Below are 15,724 nucleotides of genomic sequence, written 5' to 3'. Positions count from 1 at the left end.
TGTCGTCAGCAAACTTAATGCTGGTGTTGGAGTCGTGTTTGCCACGCAGTCGTGGGTGAACAGGGAATACAGGAGGGGACTAAGTACACACCCCTGAGGGGCCGCAGTGTTATGGATCAGAGTGGCAGACGTGTTGTTGCCTACTCTTACCACCTGGGGGCGGCCCGTCAGGAAGTCCAGGATTCAGTTGCAGAGGGAGGTGTTTAGTCCCAGAGTCCTTACCTTAGTGATGAGTTTCGTGGGCACTATGGTGTTGAACGCTGAGCTGTAGTCGATGAACAGCATTCTCACATAGGTGTTCCTTTTGTCCAGGTGAGAAAGGGCGGTGTGGAGATTGCGTCACCTGTGGATCTGTTGAGGCGGTATGCGAATTGGAGTGGGTATAGGGTGTCCTGGAGGATGCTGTTGATGTGAGCCATGACCAGCCTTTCAAAGCACTTCATGGCTACCGACATGAGTGCCACGGGGCGGTAATCATTTAGGCAGGTTACCTTCGCTTCTTTGGGCACAGAGACTATGGTGGTCTGCTTGAAACATGTCGGTATTACAGGCTCAGTCAGGGAGAGGTTGAAAATGTCAGTGAAGACACTTGACAGTCCGCGCGTGCTTTGAGTACACGTCCTGGTAATCCGTCTGGCCCAGCGGCTTTGTGAATGTTGACCTGTTTAAAGGTTTTGTTGATATCGGCTACCGTGAGCGTTATCATACAGTCATCCAGAACAGCTGGTGCTCTCGTGCATGCTTCAGTGTCGCTTGCCTCGAAGCAAGCATAAAAGGCATTTAGCTCGTCTGGTAGGCTCGTGTCACTGGGCAGCTCGCGACTGGGTTTCCCTTTGTAGTCTGTAATAGTTTTCAAACTCTGCCACATCCGACGAGCGTCAGAGCCGGTGTAGTAGGATTCAATCTTAATCTTATATCGACGCTTTTCTTGTTTGATGGTTTGTCTGATGGCATAGCGGGATTTCATATAAGCGTCCGGATTAGTCTCCCGCTCCTTGAAAGCGGCAGCTATAGCCTTTAGCTCAATGCGGATGTTGCCTGTAATCCATGGCTTCTGGTTGGGATATGTACGTCCAGTCACTGTGGGGACGACGTCATCGATGCACTTATTGATGAAGCCGATGACTGAGGTGGTGTATTCCTCAATGCCATTGGATGAATCCCGGAACATATTCCAGTTTGTGCTAGCAAAACAGGCCTGTAGTGTAGCATCCGCGTCATCTGACCACTCTCGTATTGAGCGAGTCACTGCTACTTCCTGTTTTAGTTTTTGCTTGTAAGCAGGAATCAGGAGGATAGAATTATGGTCAGATTTGCCAAATGGAGGGTGGGGGAGAGCTTTGTATGCATCTCTGGGTGTGGAGTAAAGATGGTCTAGGATTTTTTTCCCCTGGTTGTGACATGCTGGTAAAAATTTGGTAAAACTGATTTAAGTTTGCCTGCATTAAAGTCCCTGGCCACTAGGAGCGCCGCTTCTGGGTGAGCATTTTCTTCTTTGCTTATGGCCTTATAGAGTGGTTGAGAGCGGTCTTAGAGCCAGCTTCGCTTTGTGGTGGTAAATAGACGGCTACGAATAATACAGATGACACTCTCTTGGTAGATAGTGTGGTCGACAGCTTATCATAAGGTACTCTACCTCAGGCAAGCAATAATTCGAGACTCCTTTAATATTAGATATCGCGCACCAGCTGTTATTGATGGGCTATGAAAAGCCAACTGACATTTACTCCTGAGGTGCTGACCTGTTGCACCTTCGACAACTACTGTGATTATTATTATTTCACCATGCTGGTCATTTATGAACATTTGAACATCTTGGCCATGTTCTGTTATAATCTCCACCCGGCACAGCCAGAGGAGGACTGGCCACCCCTCATAGCATGGTTCCTCTCTAGGTTTCTTACTTGGTTTTGTCCTTTCTAGGGAGTTTTTCCTAGCCACTGTGCTTCTACACCTGCATTGCTTGCTGTTTGGGGGTTTAGGCTGGGTTTCTGTCAGGCACTTTGAGATATCAGATGATCTAAGAAGGGCTATATAAATCAATTTGATTTGATTGATTGACAAAAAGACTAGAGTTTTGAAGGAAACTTCCAAATACTTTCCCTAAACTGAACAGTCCATTACAAATAATTGAGTTATATTTAGACACATTGAAAAGATGACAAACCAGCTGAAACCCCCACTGGCAACAAGCAACAGTAACGTTAGTAGCTAGTAGCTACCATAGCATGCCCTGATCCTAGTGACAACAGCCATATCACTCATGGCAACAAATAACGTTAGCTAACGTTAGTATTACTTGTTACCAGATAACTTGGTTAGCTCAGCTGAATATGTTAGCTCGGCTGAATAGGTTAGCTAGCTAAATAGGCTGGCAGGATATTTTACAATACCGTTGAACCCAATTACATCCTCCAGCTCAAGCCGTGGAATCTCTTGTGCATCTCCAGCCATGATTCAACAATATTGCACCTAAGTCTTCAAGCCTGTAAAATCTTCTCGAGCTTCAGCTATCTTTCTCTCATTTGCCATACAGACAAACGTTGCCTAGCCTACCATTAGTTTGGGTCAGTTTCTATGGTGATGTAGTAGTTGTCTCATGCAGCCGGAGGAAAACATTTGGGTGCGTCTTTGGAGTGTGATTGGTCCATATAGATCGGTTTTGTCTAGAAGAGTTTCAGGTTTTGTCAAAATTGACTTTTCGTATCAGGTTTAAGAAAACTTACACAGCAGGTTATGATAATTAACGTAGCAGTTTAGGAAAAGTGTTAGGGTAAGGGTTAGCTATAATGCACAGAAGCTGTATTCCATCTAGACATGGCTAGAGATCCTATAAAATTAGAAAGGCTAGAGATCCTATAAAATTAGAAAGACTCAAAGATCCAGAATGGAGTGAAAATGGAAGCTATTGTGGTCAGGGAGAAATCCAAAACAATCTGGAATGAATATGCAGTAAAGGCATAGGTGATGCATTTCCTGCTTTTACTTATGCAGGGAAATAAAAGTAAGGCAAATGATATGCCAGAAATTATGTAAAATACGTGTTGTCAACCTAAAATATTGTCATATAATTATAAATACAGTTTAAACGGACAGGTTGTATACACATTTTCTGTATAAATAGCCTATAACATAAACAGACCATAATACATGTCTAAATTTGTATTTTCTTCTAAATTGTTATTATATGATACAATATCAGTACTTGTTGCAATTACAATTTGTCTAAGTCCTATCATCAACTGATTGTTTGAATGGATTGTTGGCATATTGGCAGTTGTTTAGAAAAACGTATGGGATCACTCCTCTAAAAACTGTCTGGTTAGCTAGCTAACAACGTACAGTGCAGATAATCTATAAATTCATTGTTTTACACTCTTATCAGAGCATTGGCAAAACCATGGTTGACCAACTCCCTTACCAAAATGTCTGACACTTTATATTACCATCATAAGAAGGTTCATGTCCATTCTAGTATTCTAATTCCTAATTCTATGGATTGGTCACTGCCAGGGAGATAGCCAGGGAGCTAGCCAGGGAGCTAGGTTGAAGACAGAGACAGTTTTAGAAATGTTTACAAATTAATAACAGATGAAAAGCTGAAATGTCTTGAGTTAATAAAGTATTCAACACTTTTCTTATGGCAAGCCTAAATAAGTTCAGGAGTAAAAATGTGCTTAAACGTCAAAATAAGTTGCATGGATTCACTCTGTCTGTAATGCCCCATTTCTGTACCCCACACATACAATTATCTGTAAGGTCCCTCAGTCGAGCAGTGCATTTAGAGTACAGATTCAACCACAAAGACCAGGGAGGTCTTCCCATCGTTCACAACGAAGGGCACCTGTTGGTAGTTGGGTAAAAACAACAATAGACATGGAATATCCCTTTGAGCATGGTGTAGTTATTAATGTAACACTTTGGATGGAGTATCAATACACCAAGTCAATGGTGATTTGAAAACAGTTACAGAGTTTCATGGCTGTGATAGGAGATAACTGAGGATGGATCAACAACACAAACATACATCTACAATACTAACATAAATGACAGAGTAAATGGAAGCTTGTACAGAATTTTAAAAAATATTCAAAAACATGCATCCTGTTTGCAACGAGGCACTAAATAATACTGCAAAACATGTGGCAAAGAAATTAACTTTTTGTCCTGAATATTATGTTTGTGGCAAATCCAACACAACACATCACTGACTACCACTCTTCATATTTTCAAACATGATGGTGCTGCATCATGTTATTGGTATGCTTGTCATCGGCATGAACTAGGGAGTTTTTGGGGGGGATAAAAAGAAACAGAATAGAGCTAAGCACAGGCAAAATCCTAGAGAAAAACCTGGTTCAGTCTGCTTTCCAACAGACACTGGGAGACAAATTCACCTTTCAGCAGGACAAAAACCTAAAACACAAGGCCAAATATACACTGGAGATGTCATTGAAGGTTTCTGAGTGGCCTAGTTACAGTTCAGACTTAAACCGTCTTGAAAATCCATGACAAGACTTGAAAATGGCCATATAGCAATGATCAACAACCAACTTGACAGAGCTTGACACATTTTTAAAGAATAACGGGCAAATATTGTACAATCCAGGTGTCCAAAACTCTTAGAGACTTACACAGAAAGACTCACAGCTGTAATAGCTGCCAAAGGTGATTGTAACATGTATTGACTCAGGGGGTTGAATACTTATCTAATCAAGATATATTGCTGTGTTATTTTCTAATAATAATGATAGCTTTTCTTTTTTTCACTTTGAAATTACAGAGTATTTTGTGTAGATATACGTATATCCTCCCTTTGCAATCCTATTAATATATGTACAAATATAAACATTCATCAAGAAGTATATGAATAATCAACAAACAAATATAGCATACAATTCAAATACAGTGCATTCTGAAAGTATTCAGACCCCTTTACTTTTTCCAGATTTGTTACGTTACAGCCTTATTCTAAAATTGATTCAATTATTTTTTCCCTCATCAATCTACACACAAAAAAGGTTTGTAGGATTTTTTTTTGCAAATGCATTAAAAATAAACAGCAGAAAAAACTAATTTACACAAGCATTCAGACCCTTTGCTATGAGACTCAAAATTTAACTCAGGTGCATCCTGTTTCCAATGATCATCCTTGAGATGTTTCTACAACTTGATTGGAGTCCGCCTGTGGTAAATTCAATTGATTGAACATGATTTGGAAAGGCACACACCTGTCTATATAAAGTCTCACAGTTGACAGTGCATGTCAGAGCAAAAACCAAGCCATGAGGTCAAAGGAATTGTCAGCAAAGCTCCGAAACAGGATTGTGTCGAGGCACAGATCTGGAGGGTACCAAATTTCTGCAGCATTGAAGGTCCCCAAGACACAGTGGCCTCCATCATTCTTAAATGGAAGAAGTTTGAAACCCACAACACTCTTCCTAGAGCTGGCCGTCCGGCCAAACTGAGCAATCGGGGAGAAGGGCCTTGGTCAGGGAGGTGACCAAGAACCCGATGGTCACTCTGACAGAGCTCCAGAGTTCCTCTGTGGAGATGGGAGAACCTTCCAGAAGGACAACCATCTCTGCAGCACTCCACCAATCAGGCCATTATGGTAGAGTGGCCAGCTGAAGCCAGTAAAAGACACATGACAGCCCGCTTGGAGTTTGCCAAAAGCCACCGAAAGGACTCTCAGACCATGAGAAACAAGATTCTCTGGCCTGATGAAAGATTGAACTCTTTGGCCTAAATGCCAAGCGTCACCATCCCTACGGTGAAGCATGGTGATGGCAGTATCGTGCTGTGGGGATTTTTTTAAGCGTCAGAGACTGGGAGACTAGTCAAAGAGATCCTTGATGAAAACCTGCTCCAGAACGCTCAGGAACTCAGACTGGGGTGAAGGTTCACTTTCCAACAGGACAACAACCCTAAGCACACAGCCAAGACAACGCAGGAGTGGCTTCGGGACAAGTCTCTGAATGTCCTTGAGTGGCCCAGCCAGAGCCTGGACTTGAACCCGATCGAACATCACTGGAGAGACCTAAAAACAGCTGTGCATCAACACTCCCCATCCATCCTGACAGAGCTGGAGAGGATCTGCAGAGAAGAATGGGAGAAACTCCCCAAATACAGGTGTGCCAAGCTTGTAGCGTCATACCCAAGAAAACTCAAGGCTGTAATCGCTGCCAAAGGTGCTTTAACAAAGTACTGAGTAAAGGGTGTGAATACTTTTGAAATGTGATATTTCAGTTTTTTATTTTGAATAAATTTGCAAAAATATATAAAAACCTGTTTTTGCTTTGTCATTATGCGTGTAGATTGATGAGGGGGGGGGAATTATTTGATTGATTTTAGAATAAGGCTGTAACGTAACAAAATATGGAAAAAGTCAAGCAGTGTGAATACTTTCCGAATGCACTGTAAAAACCCTGTTAATTTAGCCTATGGGTCATTGTCATCAACACACATAACTAAGGAAAATACAGTCTAATCAAATGGACAACGGAATTAGGAGAAACCAGTTCATATAAGAGGGGGAACCATATGTCAGCATCCTCTTTCAATGACAGTAAGAGAAGTAGTGTGAGAACGAGATGGAGTTCTGAATTCCCCACACTTCCAGGGACTGGATCTTGAAGTGTCTCTTGCAGAGAGGGGCGCTCTCGAAGGTGTCACATCGCTCTGTGTAGCCCCCCTCCAGATCAGCCTGGAGGCAGAGAGCGTGACCCCCATCGCCACCTGGCGAGACAAACACATCACGCTCACTGTAAAAGATGTCAGCATTGAATTTACAGTAATAACAGCAGCCCACTTCTAGCTGCTGCACTTCTCAGTAATGTTGACATCAACACAAAGAATACAAAGGGTGGATACAAAGAATATGCCATGTGAGAAACCCTAAGCTGTTTCCCCTACCACCATCGTCAAAGTCGCTGCAAAAACTCTGGCAAGAATGTTCCTTAGGCCATCAGGCTTATTCAGGTTTCAGAAGGTTGTTGATCACTCTTTGTGACACTCTACCAACGACTCTGAACAGCAAACACTTTAGCATACATATGAGCAGCTTACCAATGACTAGCCTCTCGTGGTCTCCGGCGATGAACATGAAGGCCCCTTGTTCCTTGGCCCTCTTGGGTGAGGGGGAGAGAGGTCCGGGGGAGGAGGTGGTGATGGGAACGGTCATGTAGCTGGGGTCCTGGAGGGTCCCGGCTGGACAGGTCAGGGTGGTGTGGTTGGTCGTAGAGGTGGTGGAGACTGGGGTAGAGGAGGAGTCCTCTTTACCAGAGGAAGTGTATACACAGACCCTAGCAGCTCGAAGGTCTGGAGAAGGTTGTCTCTTGGCCGTAATGTGAACCACAGCCCGTTGGTAACGCTCCATGCCTGGACGAAGCTGAAAGAACAACGAATTAAGAACAATGAACAATTAAGTTCCTGAATTGACTGATTGACATGGGAAAGGAATGGAGCCTGTGTTCTTCTACGGCATGATCCGTAAAGATTTCAACCAGCATTTTTTACGCTAACACAATTGTTCAGAATCAAAGGAAAAACATTTGCAAAATCAGCTATTTCAGATCTGTAGATTGTCATTTCTCTCACCGTGAAAACAAAGCTCTCCCCAGTCCCAAAATACGCAGGTTCTTCTGAATCATACTTTTTCCGCTGAATCAAATCTGTCGACAGGAAGGCACCACAGACCTGTGGAGTGACACAGGGGTAAGAAGTCTGCATAGAATCTAGTTGAGTGTCAAAAAATAGACAAAAAAAAGGTTGTCTGCTACTGTAAACTCACCTCTTCATCCACAGTTTTCAGAAGCAAGATGGCTGGCTCATGCCCCTCAACACAGGAATAAAATCTTTAAATTAGAAAAAAAATGTAATTACTACTTTAAGCACTCACAGTGAACAATGGCAATGCAACTTGTAATGTTTTTAGACAACGGTTATTCAACAATCCCAGCCCCTTAGAATGTCTTTATGGGGTGAAAGTTCAAGGTTCACCGGATGGGTCACGTCCTGGTCAGGGTCAGACTTTTAATTGGGGTCATCACATCCTGTCATGACCACCCTGTGTATGGCTAGAACCAATTCAAAAGCATGTCTGCTGAGGCAGGTACGTGTGAGCGCAGTGACAAAGGGAAAGTCAGAGAATCCCAATCAAACTCTTTGAAGGACATCAGAGTCAACATGCATAGAGATTCCTCATAGCGTAGAAAAATAACTATTGGCGTCTCAACGTTTTGACTAGCTCTAGGATGAGACAACAGCCAGTAATTGTGACATAGGTATTCAGAGCATTTCTAAACGGATTTGCAAGTGCTGATTAATATTATCGACAACATTTTCTCCTGACAGACCAACAGAACACTTCTAAAGACATGAATAACTGTTGTTAACCGATGCCACGTTAACTGTTCCAGACAACAAACTGGAGGACACTTGGTCATGCACCTTAAGGCAATAATGTTGTTGATACTAACAACACAGCATTTCACTATTATGTAACTGAACCATAAGGTGAGTTTATACAGCTCTGGGCTGTTGAATTTACTGTAGACAGTTCTGGGCTGCTGAATGTACATGTCTTCACTACTTGATCCACTACTAAGGTAAAATAGTGAATAAAAATCACTTACGAGGCCAGGCTTCGGCCATGTTCATTTGTGCTGAACAGCCTTTTGGGATTGAAGAGGGCAAAGCGTTCAGGGATCCAGGCCCAGACAATCCTCATCTCTGTCCCCGTGACAACGCTGGAGCTGAAGCTGTCAAAATCCACTACCTGGCATGACTGCCTTTATGGAGGAACAGAAACAGTTAGAGAATGTAAATATTTATTTTGAAGCGTATCTTCAGATTACAGATGAACATAAAGGAACTCAGAAAGTAAAGAGCTGTAAACTGTTTATAGATCAAAAGGATACAGTATCTAGGAATAGTTTAGTAGAACGACTGTAGGATCTCTATAACAAACTGAGCTGGAGGTAATCTGTCATAATCATCCGATGAGAAATAGGGCTGACTTGGGGATGGCTTGCTATCTTTTGTTTTCCGTTAACAGAGAGTGGACCAATTAGATGTTCAACAAGAGTAGAAACATGTTCTCGAAGAACTCCCTTGACCAACAGCCTCACCGCTTCTGGTGGATACTGATGCCCTTCTGCCTGAGCGAGTCCTTGTTAGCGTTGAACAGTAGGTTGAGCTCCCTCCGCGTGGCCAGTTGGATGCTGAAGGCCCTCTCCAGCAGCTTCTCCGCCGTACAGTGACGCGCCACGTTCTCCACAAAGCTCTTCATGTCTCGCCTGAAGTCCTCCACATCGGCGACACGAGACGAAACCGAGACCTTGTACAAGCTGAGAAGAGCCAGAGCCACCCTGTAGAGAACCTTGTAACCCTCCAGAAGATAGACATCCAGGACCCTGATAGCGTATGTGAAGGGGAGGTCGGCAAAGATCCACATGATCCAATCAGAGTAGAACTCAAAGAGGTTCTGGTGGGAGCTGGCGATGAGCTTGCGGATGCCGCGGCAGTACTTGTTGGCCAAGTCGCCGAAGGTCATGCAGGAGGCCCGGTAGGTGAGGAATGTCTGGTCGATGTAACGCTTGTTGGGGTCATTGTAGGCGATAAGGCGGCAGATGCTGTGGAAGCACTCAGCTTCGTCTTCGCTGAAATGCAGGAGGAGAGCCACCAAGGCTGGGAGGATTGGGCAGAAGTTGATGTCCGGGAAGTGCTTGCCGATGCAGAGGAGGACCTTTTTGACAGAATTGAGACCAGCTTCGTTGAGGCAGTACCTGGGGGTGGGAAGAATAACAAAGATACTTGCTATGTTATCATGTAATGAACAGAACATAATGTACATGCAATATTGGAAAAAGCATGATCAACTTCAGATTCTCCTATCAAAGTTTAATGACTAAAATAATTTGATCATGATTTGATCATCTGAACCATTCTTCTCTGATAGCTTCATAGCCAGTACCTAGGGATCACGCCATCATCCATGTACTCAGGGAACGGGTGTGTGCTCATCTTCTGCTCCCCGAAGAGCTTCTTGGCCACATCCTGGTAACGATCTCGATCCGGTTGGATGGACCTGCAGTTGATACCATGAATTATATGATAATAGGCCTTGGCCCTTAGTGTATGGGGCATGGCCCAGAACCCTGATCGACCCATGGTCTTCAGCTCCTGGTGGTCCGACTTCAGAATCCTCTGGTAGCGCTCTGAAGATTCAGGGTCGATCTTCTCCCAGTCCACAAACTGGCCATACTTCATACCAGAACAGGAGCTGATCTCCCAGTTCTCTGATTCAGAGATGGTCATCATGGGGACACCCTTCAGACTGCCTCTTCTGCCTGTTGGAGAGAGGAAGGAAGAAAACTAGCAACTAACATCATAATTAATAAATGTATTATTTAATAAGTGAATTGTTATAGATCTGTGTCCATCCACAGCAACATTCTTGTTTTGGATTAAGTACACTGTGTTTGTGCATATTCTGCATTTCTCCCCTCTGTTCTTCATATAACACTAGGAATATGGCAAAATAGAAAAAGAAACATAAATTGTCAAATAAACATAAATCGGACACTTTTAAACATACTGTAATTTGCATACCATTGAGATCTCTGCATGGCAAGTGTTTGTTGGTGTTGGACTTGGATTTCTTGTTGAGCCGAGCCATGATCCCCTGATTCCCATCCGCACTATTCTCCGTCTTCCTGTCCCCACTCTTCTCCAGGGAGTTGGATCTCGGCCTCATGGCGTTGGACCTGGTAAAGTTCCCTTCTCTGTGGAGCTCAGACGTCTCGTAACTATAGAAAGACCTGGAGCGTGGCCTGACAAAGTTCTCATCTGTCGCCGTCTCTACGCCATACTTTTTGGCGTCCTCTGGGCTGTAGTAGGAATGGGACCTGGGTCTTCTGTGTCTGGCTGCTGAGCTCAAGTCCTGGTCCTGGTCCTGGTCAGCGGTTGTTTCCATAGGAGACGGGTCTAAACTTATAGTCCCACAAGTGGAGAACTTGGGCGTTCTTGAAACATGGATCATGCTGTCTGGTACAGTATTCTCCTCTGCAAATGTCAAGTTCTCCTCTATATCAATGACAAGACAGTCTCCAGTGGCGGTATACTTCCCTTGTCATGTTTTTCATCTGAGTGCCTTGTGGATGTAGGTTTCATACACAGTTGTCAGTTGGTCAGGTGACCAGCACAGAAAGTGATATGGGTTTGTTTACAGTGTTTTTGTGTATTCTGAGTGGAAAATTCCTCTGACTTAAGTTCCATTACTGTGGCGACAAGGAATGCCTCCTTTCTTCGACTGCCAACACCAGCGGACAGCAACGAATGAACTAGAGCAATAAAATCAAAACATCACTGAAGTGGCAGATTATTGTTTCATTTGATAATAGGCTACTGTGTAAAGGACAGTCTCCATTGCCATAAATGGGCAGTGAATGGCTATGCTATTATTTTCATACACACTTAGACGTATCAAAATATGTGTGAAAATCATGACGATACAGACTTGAGTGTTCTCACAAAGCATGTGTCCTACTTTTAACCAGTTTATCTTCCTGGGTTTATCTGGTATTGTATCTGGTATCTGGGTTTGCCTGGGTTTATCTTTTCTTGTTAGTTTACATGTTTATGGCAGCATTTAGCAAAAAACATTAAAGATTATTTTACTTTCTAAGTCTTTTCAGAGGGGTTGGGTTAAATGCGGAAGACCCATCTCAGTTGAATGCATTTTCCTTTCCCTTCCCTTTTCCTGGAGGAACATAGCTCTATGAAACTGTTTTATAGGAAAACATGGGCGTGCCAAATGAGCGCCTCTATTCCTAGAATTAGCAAAGGCCATCATTTCACACAACAGATATTGTTTTGATCAAAACACACATTGTTTTGCTTTGAAACAAAGAAACCTATGTAAATAGATCAATTTAAATGGGGGCTTACATGTTGTTGAGGAAAAACAAACTCAGTGCCTATCTTGATGATTGAAGGAGCTGTAGCCTACAGTATGTTTATACTAGTAGTGGTCATAATCCTAACATAATGTTACAATAGGGACTTCCATATCACTAGACAAACAGGGGGCAACGTTAGATAATGTTGACATTTTCCAGATGTCAACATTACAACAAAACATGAGCAGTGGTTATGTCGACCTTTATTGACCTTTATTCCACCAAAACAAAAATAATTACATTGCTGGCTGTCACCAAGGCCACACAGCCACAGCTCTATAAATAAATAGAAACAAGTGAAGTCATAATATTTATTATAAATTATTTGGATATTGTCTTTTTTATTTTTTTATTTTAATAATGGATGAATGAGCCTGAGAGGGTAGATACACATCAACACAGTGACAGAGACTGGATGGAAGATTTGTAAAATGTGAATTAACATTTGGTTTGCATGCTACAGTGAGTCTGGTGTGGAACTTGGGGACACCAGCAGCTCTGTCAGAGAGGAACATTACAATTTATTTGAGTTGGATTCATTTGATCAGCTTCTCGTCAAAGAAACATCGAGGTTACAGTAAACGAATCACGGCTGAAAGTTTGTTACTCACAGGACACCATCCTGACGTCACACCCAAACAGGAAGTGCTCCCTGCTTATCAGACAATTGATGGAGTAAATATCGACAAATTCATTAATTATAAGTGGTTAACATGTCTCAAGATCCCTGGTAAGCTGCTTTTAAGGTGGACATTATGAGTATATTTAAGATGGCATTTGGATAAAATATAGAAATACGTCTTCAAACCTATATATTTGTGTTATTAGCTAGATAGTTAACGTTAGCTACAGTAACAGTAACTCGTGTCCCTTTAACCAGCTACTGTTAAAAATAAATAGCTAGCTACGACTTGACTCGATAAGTCAGTCTGTATGTTATATTATTATTCCCATTGATAGTTCACACGAAGTTGATTACAATGCACTTTCGCTGATAACAATATACTGTATGCAGGGTTATGACTTAAGTAGCTAGCTAGCTAGCTAATGTATCTAACGTTACTAGTAGCTATGATGAGGAACAAATTGTCGTCACATGATGACATCTCAAGCGTGAGCTCAAGCAGAAAGATCTTGTGATTTAGATTGAGTACCACCAAGAACTCAAATGACACAGCTCCAGTGCTGAATGACAGTTAGTCTAAACTCGAGACAAAGCTGGCCACATTCAATCAGCCCAAATGAATTTGTCTACAATTGTTTTGTTTGTTGTTATTATTATACCTTGAAGATTTGCAGCATCTTCTTTTGAACTGGCTTTATTATAGTGGTTCATACACTAAGTATTTTAACTACATATACAACTATAGCACTACTCACGATAATTGTATACCGACCTGGTTTTTGTAGGTTACAGAATTATGAAGCCACTTGCCGCCTTGTCCAAGAAATTGCAGAGAACATTCATGAAAGAAACAGACAACAGAGGACAAGAGGGAATCCTGCAAAGGTAAGTGTTGATACTATGATGACAACCTGCTAAACTACACATTTGTTTCCTCAAAAGTATATAGCAGTGCCTTCAGAAAGTATTCATACCCCTTGACTTATTCCACATGTTGTTGTGTTGCAGCCTGAATTCAAAATATATTGAATAGATTTTTTCCCCTCAACCATCTACTGTACTGTACACACAATACCTCATAATGACAGTGAAAACATGTTTTTAGAAATGTTGGCACTTTTTTTTGAATGAAATACAGAAATATATAATTTACGTATGTTTTCAAACCCCTGATTCAATACTTTGTAGAAGCACCTTTTGCAGTGTTTTTGGAAAAGTCTCTAAGAGCTTTGCACACCTGGATTTTACAATATTTGCCCATTATTCTTTTAAAAATTCTTCAAGCTCTGTCAAGTTGATTATTGCTAGACAGACATTTTTAAGTCTTGCCATAGTTTTTCAAGACGATTTATCTCAAAACTGTAACTAGGACAACCAGGAACATTCAATGTTGTCTTGGTAAGCAGCTCATGTATATTTGGCCTTGTGTTTTAGGTTATTGTCCTGCTGAAAGGTGAATTAATCTCCCAGTGTCTGGTGGAAAGCAGACTGACTCAGGTTTTTCTCTAGGATTTTGACTGTGATTATAGCTGTATTCCGTTTATTTTTATCCTTTAGTCCCTGCCGATGACAAGCATACCCGTAACATGATGCAGCCACCACCATTCTAGAAAATATGAAGAGTGGTACTCAGTGATGTGTTGTGTTCGATTTTCCCCAAACATAATGCTTTCTATTCAGGACAAAAAGTTCATTTCTTTGCCACATTTTTTTGCAGTAAGTGCCTTGTTGCAAACAGGATGCCTGTTTTGGAATATTTTTATTCTTTGCAGCCTTCCTTTTTTTCACTCTGTAATTTATGTCAGTATTGTGGAGTAACTACAATGTTGATGCATCCTCAGTTTTCTCATATCACAACCATATTAAACTGTAACTGTTTTAAAATCATTATTGGCCTCATGGTGAAATCCCTGAATGGTTTCCTTCCTCTCCGGCAACTGAGTTAGGAAGGACACCAGTATCTTTGTAGTGACTTGTATATTGATACACCATCGAAAGCCTAATTAACCACTTCAACACACTCAAAGGGATATTCAGCATCTGCTTTTTAAAATTGTACACATCTACCAATTGGTGACCTTCTTTGCGAGGCATTGAAAAACATCCCTGGTCTATGTGGTTGAATCTGTGCTTCAAATTCACTACTCGATTGAGGGACCTTACAGATAATTGTATGTGTGGGGTACAGAGATGGCGTAGTTATTAAGAAATCATGTTAACCACTTTTATTGAACACTGAAAGAGTACATGCAACTTATTCTGCGATTTGTTAAGCACATTTTTACTCCTGAACATATTTAGGCTTGCTATAACAAAGGGGTTGAATACTTGTTGACTCAAGACATTTCAGCTTTTCATTTTGTATTAATTGCTAACATTTTCTGCAAACAAAATTCCACTTTGACATTATGGGGTATTGTGTGTAGATCAGTGACTCAAAATCTCAATTTAATCCATTTTAAATTCAGGCTGTAACACAACAAAATGTCGAAAAAGTAAAGGAGTGTGAATACTTTCTGAAGGCACTGTAGCTACTGTATTTTATGTTTAGGAATTGATTGTAGAAGTGTTTATTTGTCTGTCCAGATGAACATGACACTGCGAGCGTCGCTACAGAAGCTGAAACAGAACATCAACCAGCTCAGAGAGAGTTTGCTCCGAGTCTCGTCCTCCCGGCGCATGTATCCTTCCTTTCACCACATGATCACTGGTCCTCCTGGTCATGTGACTGATGACACGCAGCACAGTGCCCCAAAACGGTTTGGTTTCACATTCATGGCACTGCAGTGTAGTTGTATGTGAAGGTCCTGTAGAGGGCAGTGTTTTGTAAGAAATTGCATCAATCCTTCACTCTCTGCAATGAAAATCTGTGATTTGCATTGTCTGTTACTTTATAAATGAATGTTAGTAAAATAATAGTCCATTTCCTTGTTAATCATGTTGTGGGGTCTAAATTCTGTATTTTTTTTTACCATAATCTCGACCTTAACACAACCGCCCCTCCAGAATGCAGTCAGAAGCCGATCGGAGACAGAACCTTGTTGACGACCTGGTCACCAGGGACAAGCAGCTAAATGCCACGTTCAAGGGTGACGTTACACAGCCAGAGCCCTCGAGGTATTTCTCCCTCTTACAG

General features: G+C 41.9%; 2 protein-coding genes across 2 annotated transcripts; one reads left to right on the top strand and one right to left on the bottom strand.

Moving 5' to 3' along the window:
- Nucleotides 1-3,884: 3,884 nt before the first annotated feature.
- Nucleotides 3,885-11,152, bottom strand: LOC112069931 (TBC1 domain family member 24-like). Its single transcript, XM_024137326.2, has 8 exons — nucleotides 10,615-11,152; nucleotides 9,977-10,352; nucleotides 9,132-9,788; nucleotides 8,637-8,792; nucleotides 7,793-7,856; nucleotides 7,600-7,698; nucleotides 7,069-7,390; nucleotides 3,885-6,738 (listed from the first exon to the last, which is right to left on the bottom strand). Exons 1-8 carry the CDS (start codon nucleotides 11,042-11,044, stop codon nucleotides 6,560-6,562), a joined length of 2,283 nt encoding a protein of 760 aa, XP_023993094.1. The 5' UTR covers nucleotides 11,045-11,152; the 3' UTR covers nucleotides 3,885-6,559.
- A 1,437-nt stretch (nucleotides 11,153-12,589) lies between these two features.
- On the top strand, nucleotides 12,590-15,705 carry LOC112069935 (syntaxin-8; the record flags this gene model as incomplete). Its single annotated transcript, XM_024137334.2, has 4 exons — nucleotides 12,590-12,693; nucleotides 13,374-13,473; nucleotides 15,175-15,269; nucleotides 15,595-15,705. Coding segments are annotated over exons 1-4 (323 nt in total), but the record flags the coding sequence as incomplete, so codon positions are not given.
- Between the last annotated feature and the right edge of the window lie 19 nt (nucleotides 15,706-15,724).

This window comes from Salvelinus sp. IW2-2015, unplaced genomic scaffold, assembly GCF_002910315.2.
Source record: "Salvelinus sp. IW2-2015 unplaced genomic scaffold, ASM291031v2 Un_scaffold1159, whole genome shotgun sequence".
Classification (NCBI taxonomy): Eukaryota; Metazoa; Chordata; class Actinopteri; order Salmoniformes; family Salmonidae; genus Salvelinus; species Salvelinus sp. IW2-2015.
Note: the sequence above shows the minus strand (reverse complement) of the source record. Positions and strands in the feature narration are given on the sequence as shown.

Coding starts and splice junctions, on each gene's coding strand:
- LOC112069931 (XM_024137326.2), bottom strand. CDS start 11,044: ATGATCCATGTTTCAAGAACGCCCAAGTTCTCCACTTGTGGGACTATA. Junction 8,793..9,131: donor ATCAGTATCCACCAGAAGCG/GTGAGGCTGTTG, acceptor TCCTCCATAAAG/GCAGTCATGCCAGGTAGTGG. Junction 7,857..8,636: donor CATGGCCGAAGCCTGGCCTC/GTAAGTGATTTT, acceptor TCTAATTTAAAG/ATTTTATTCCTGTGTTGAGG.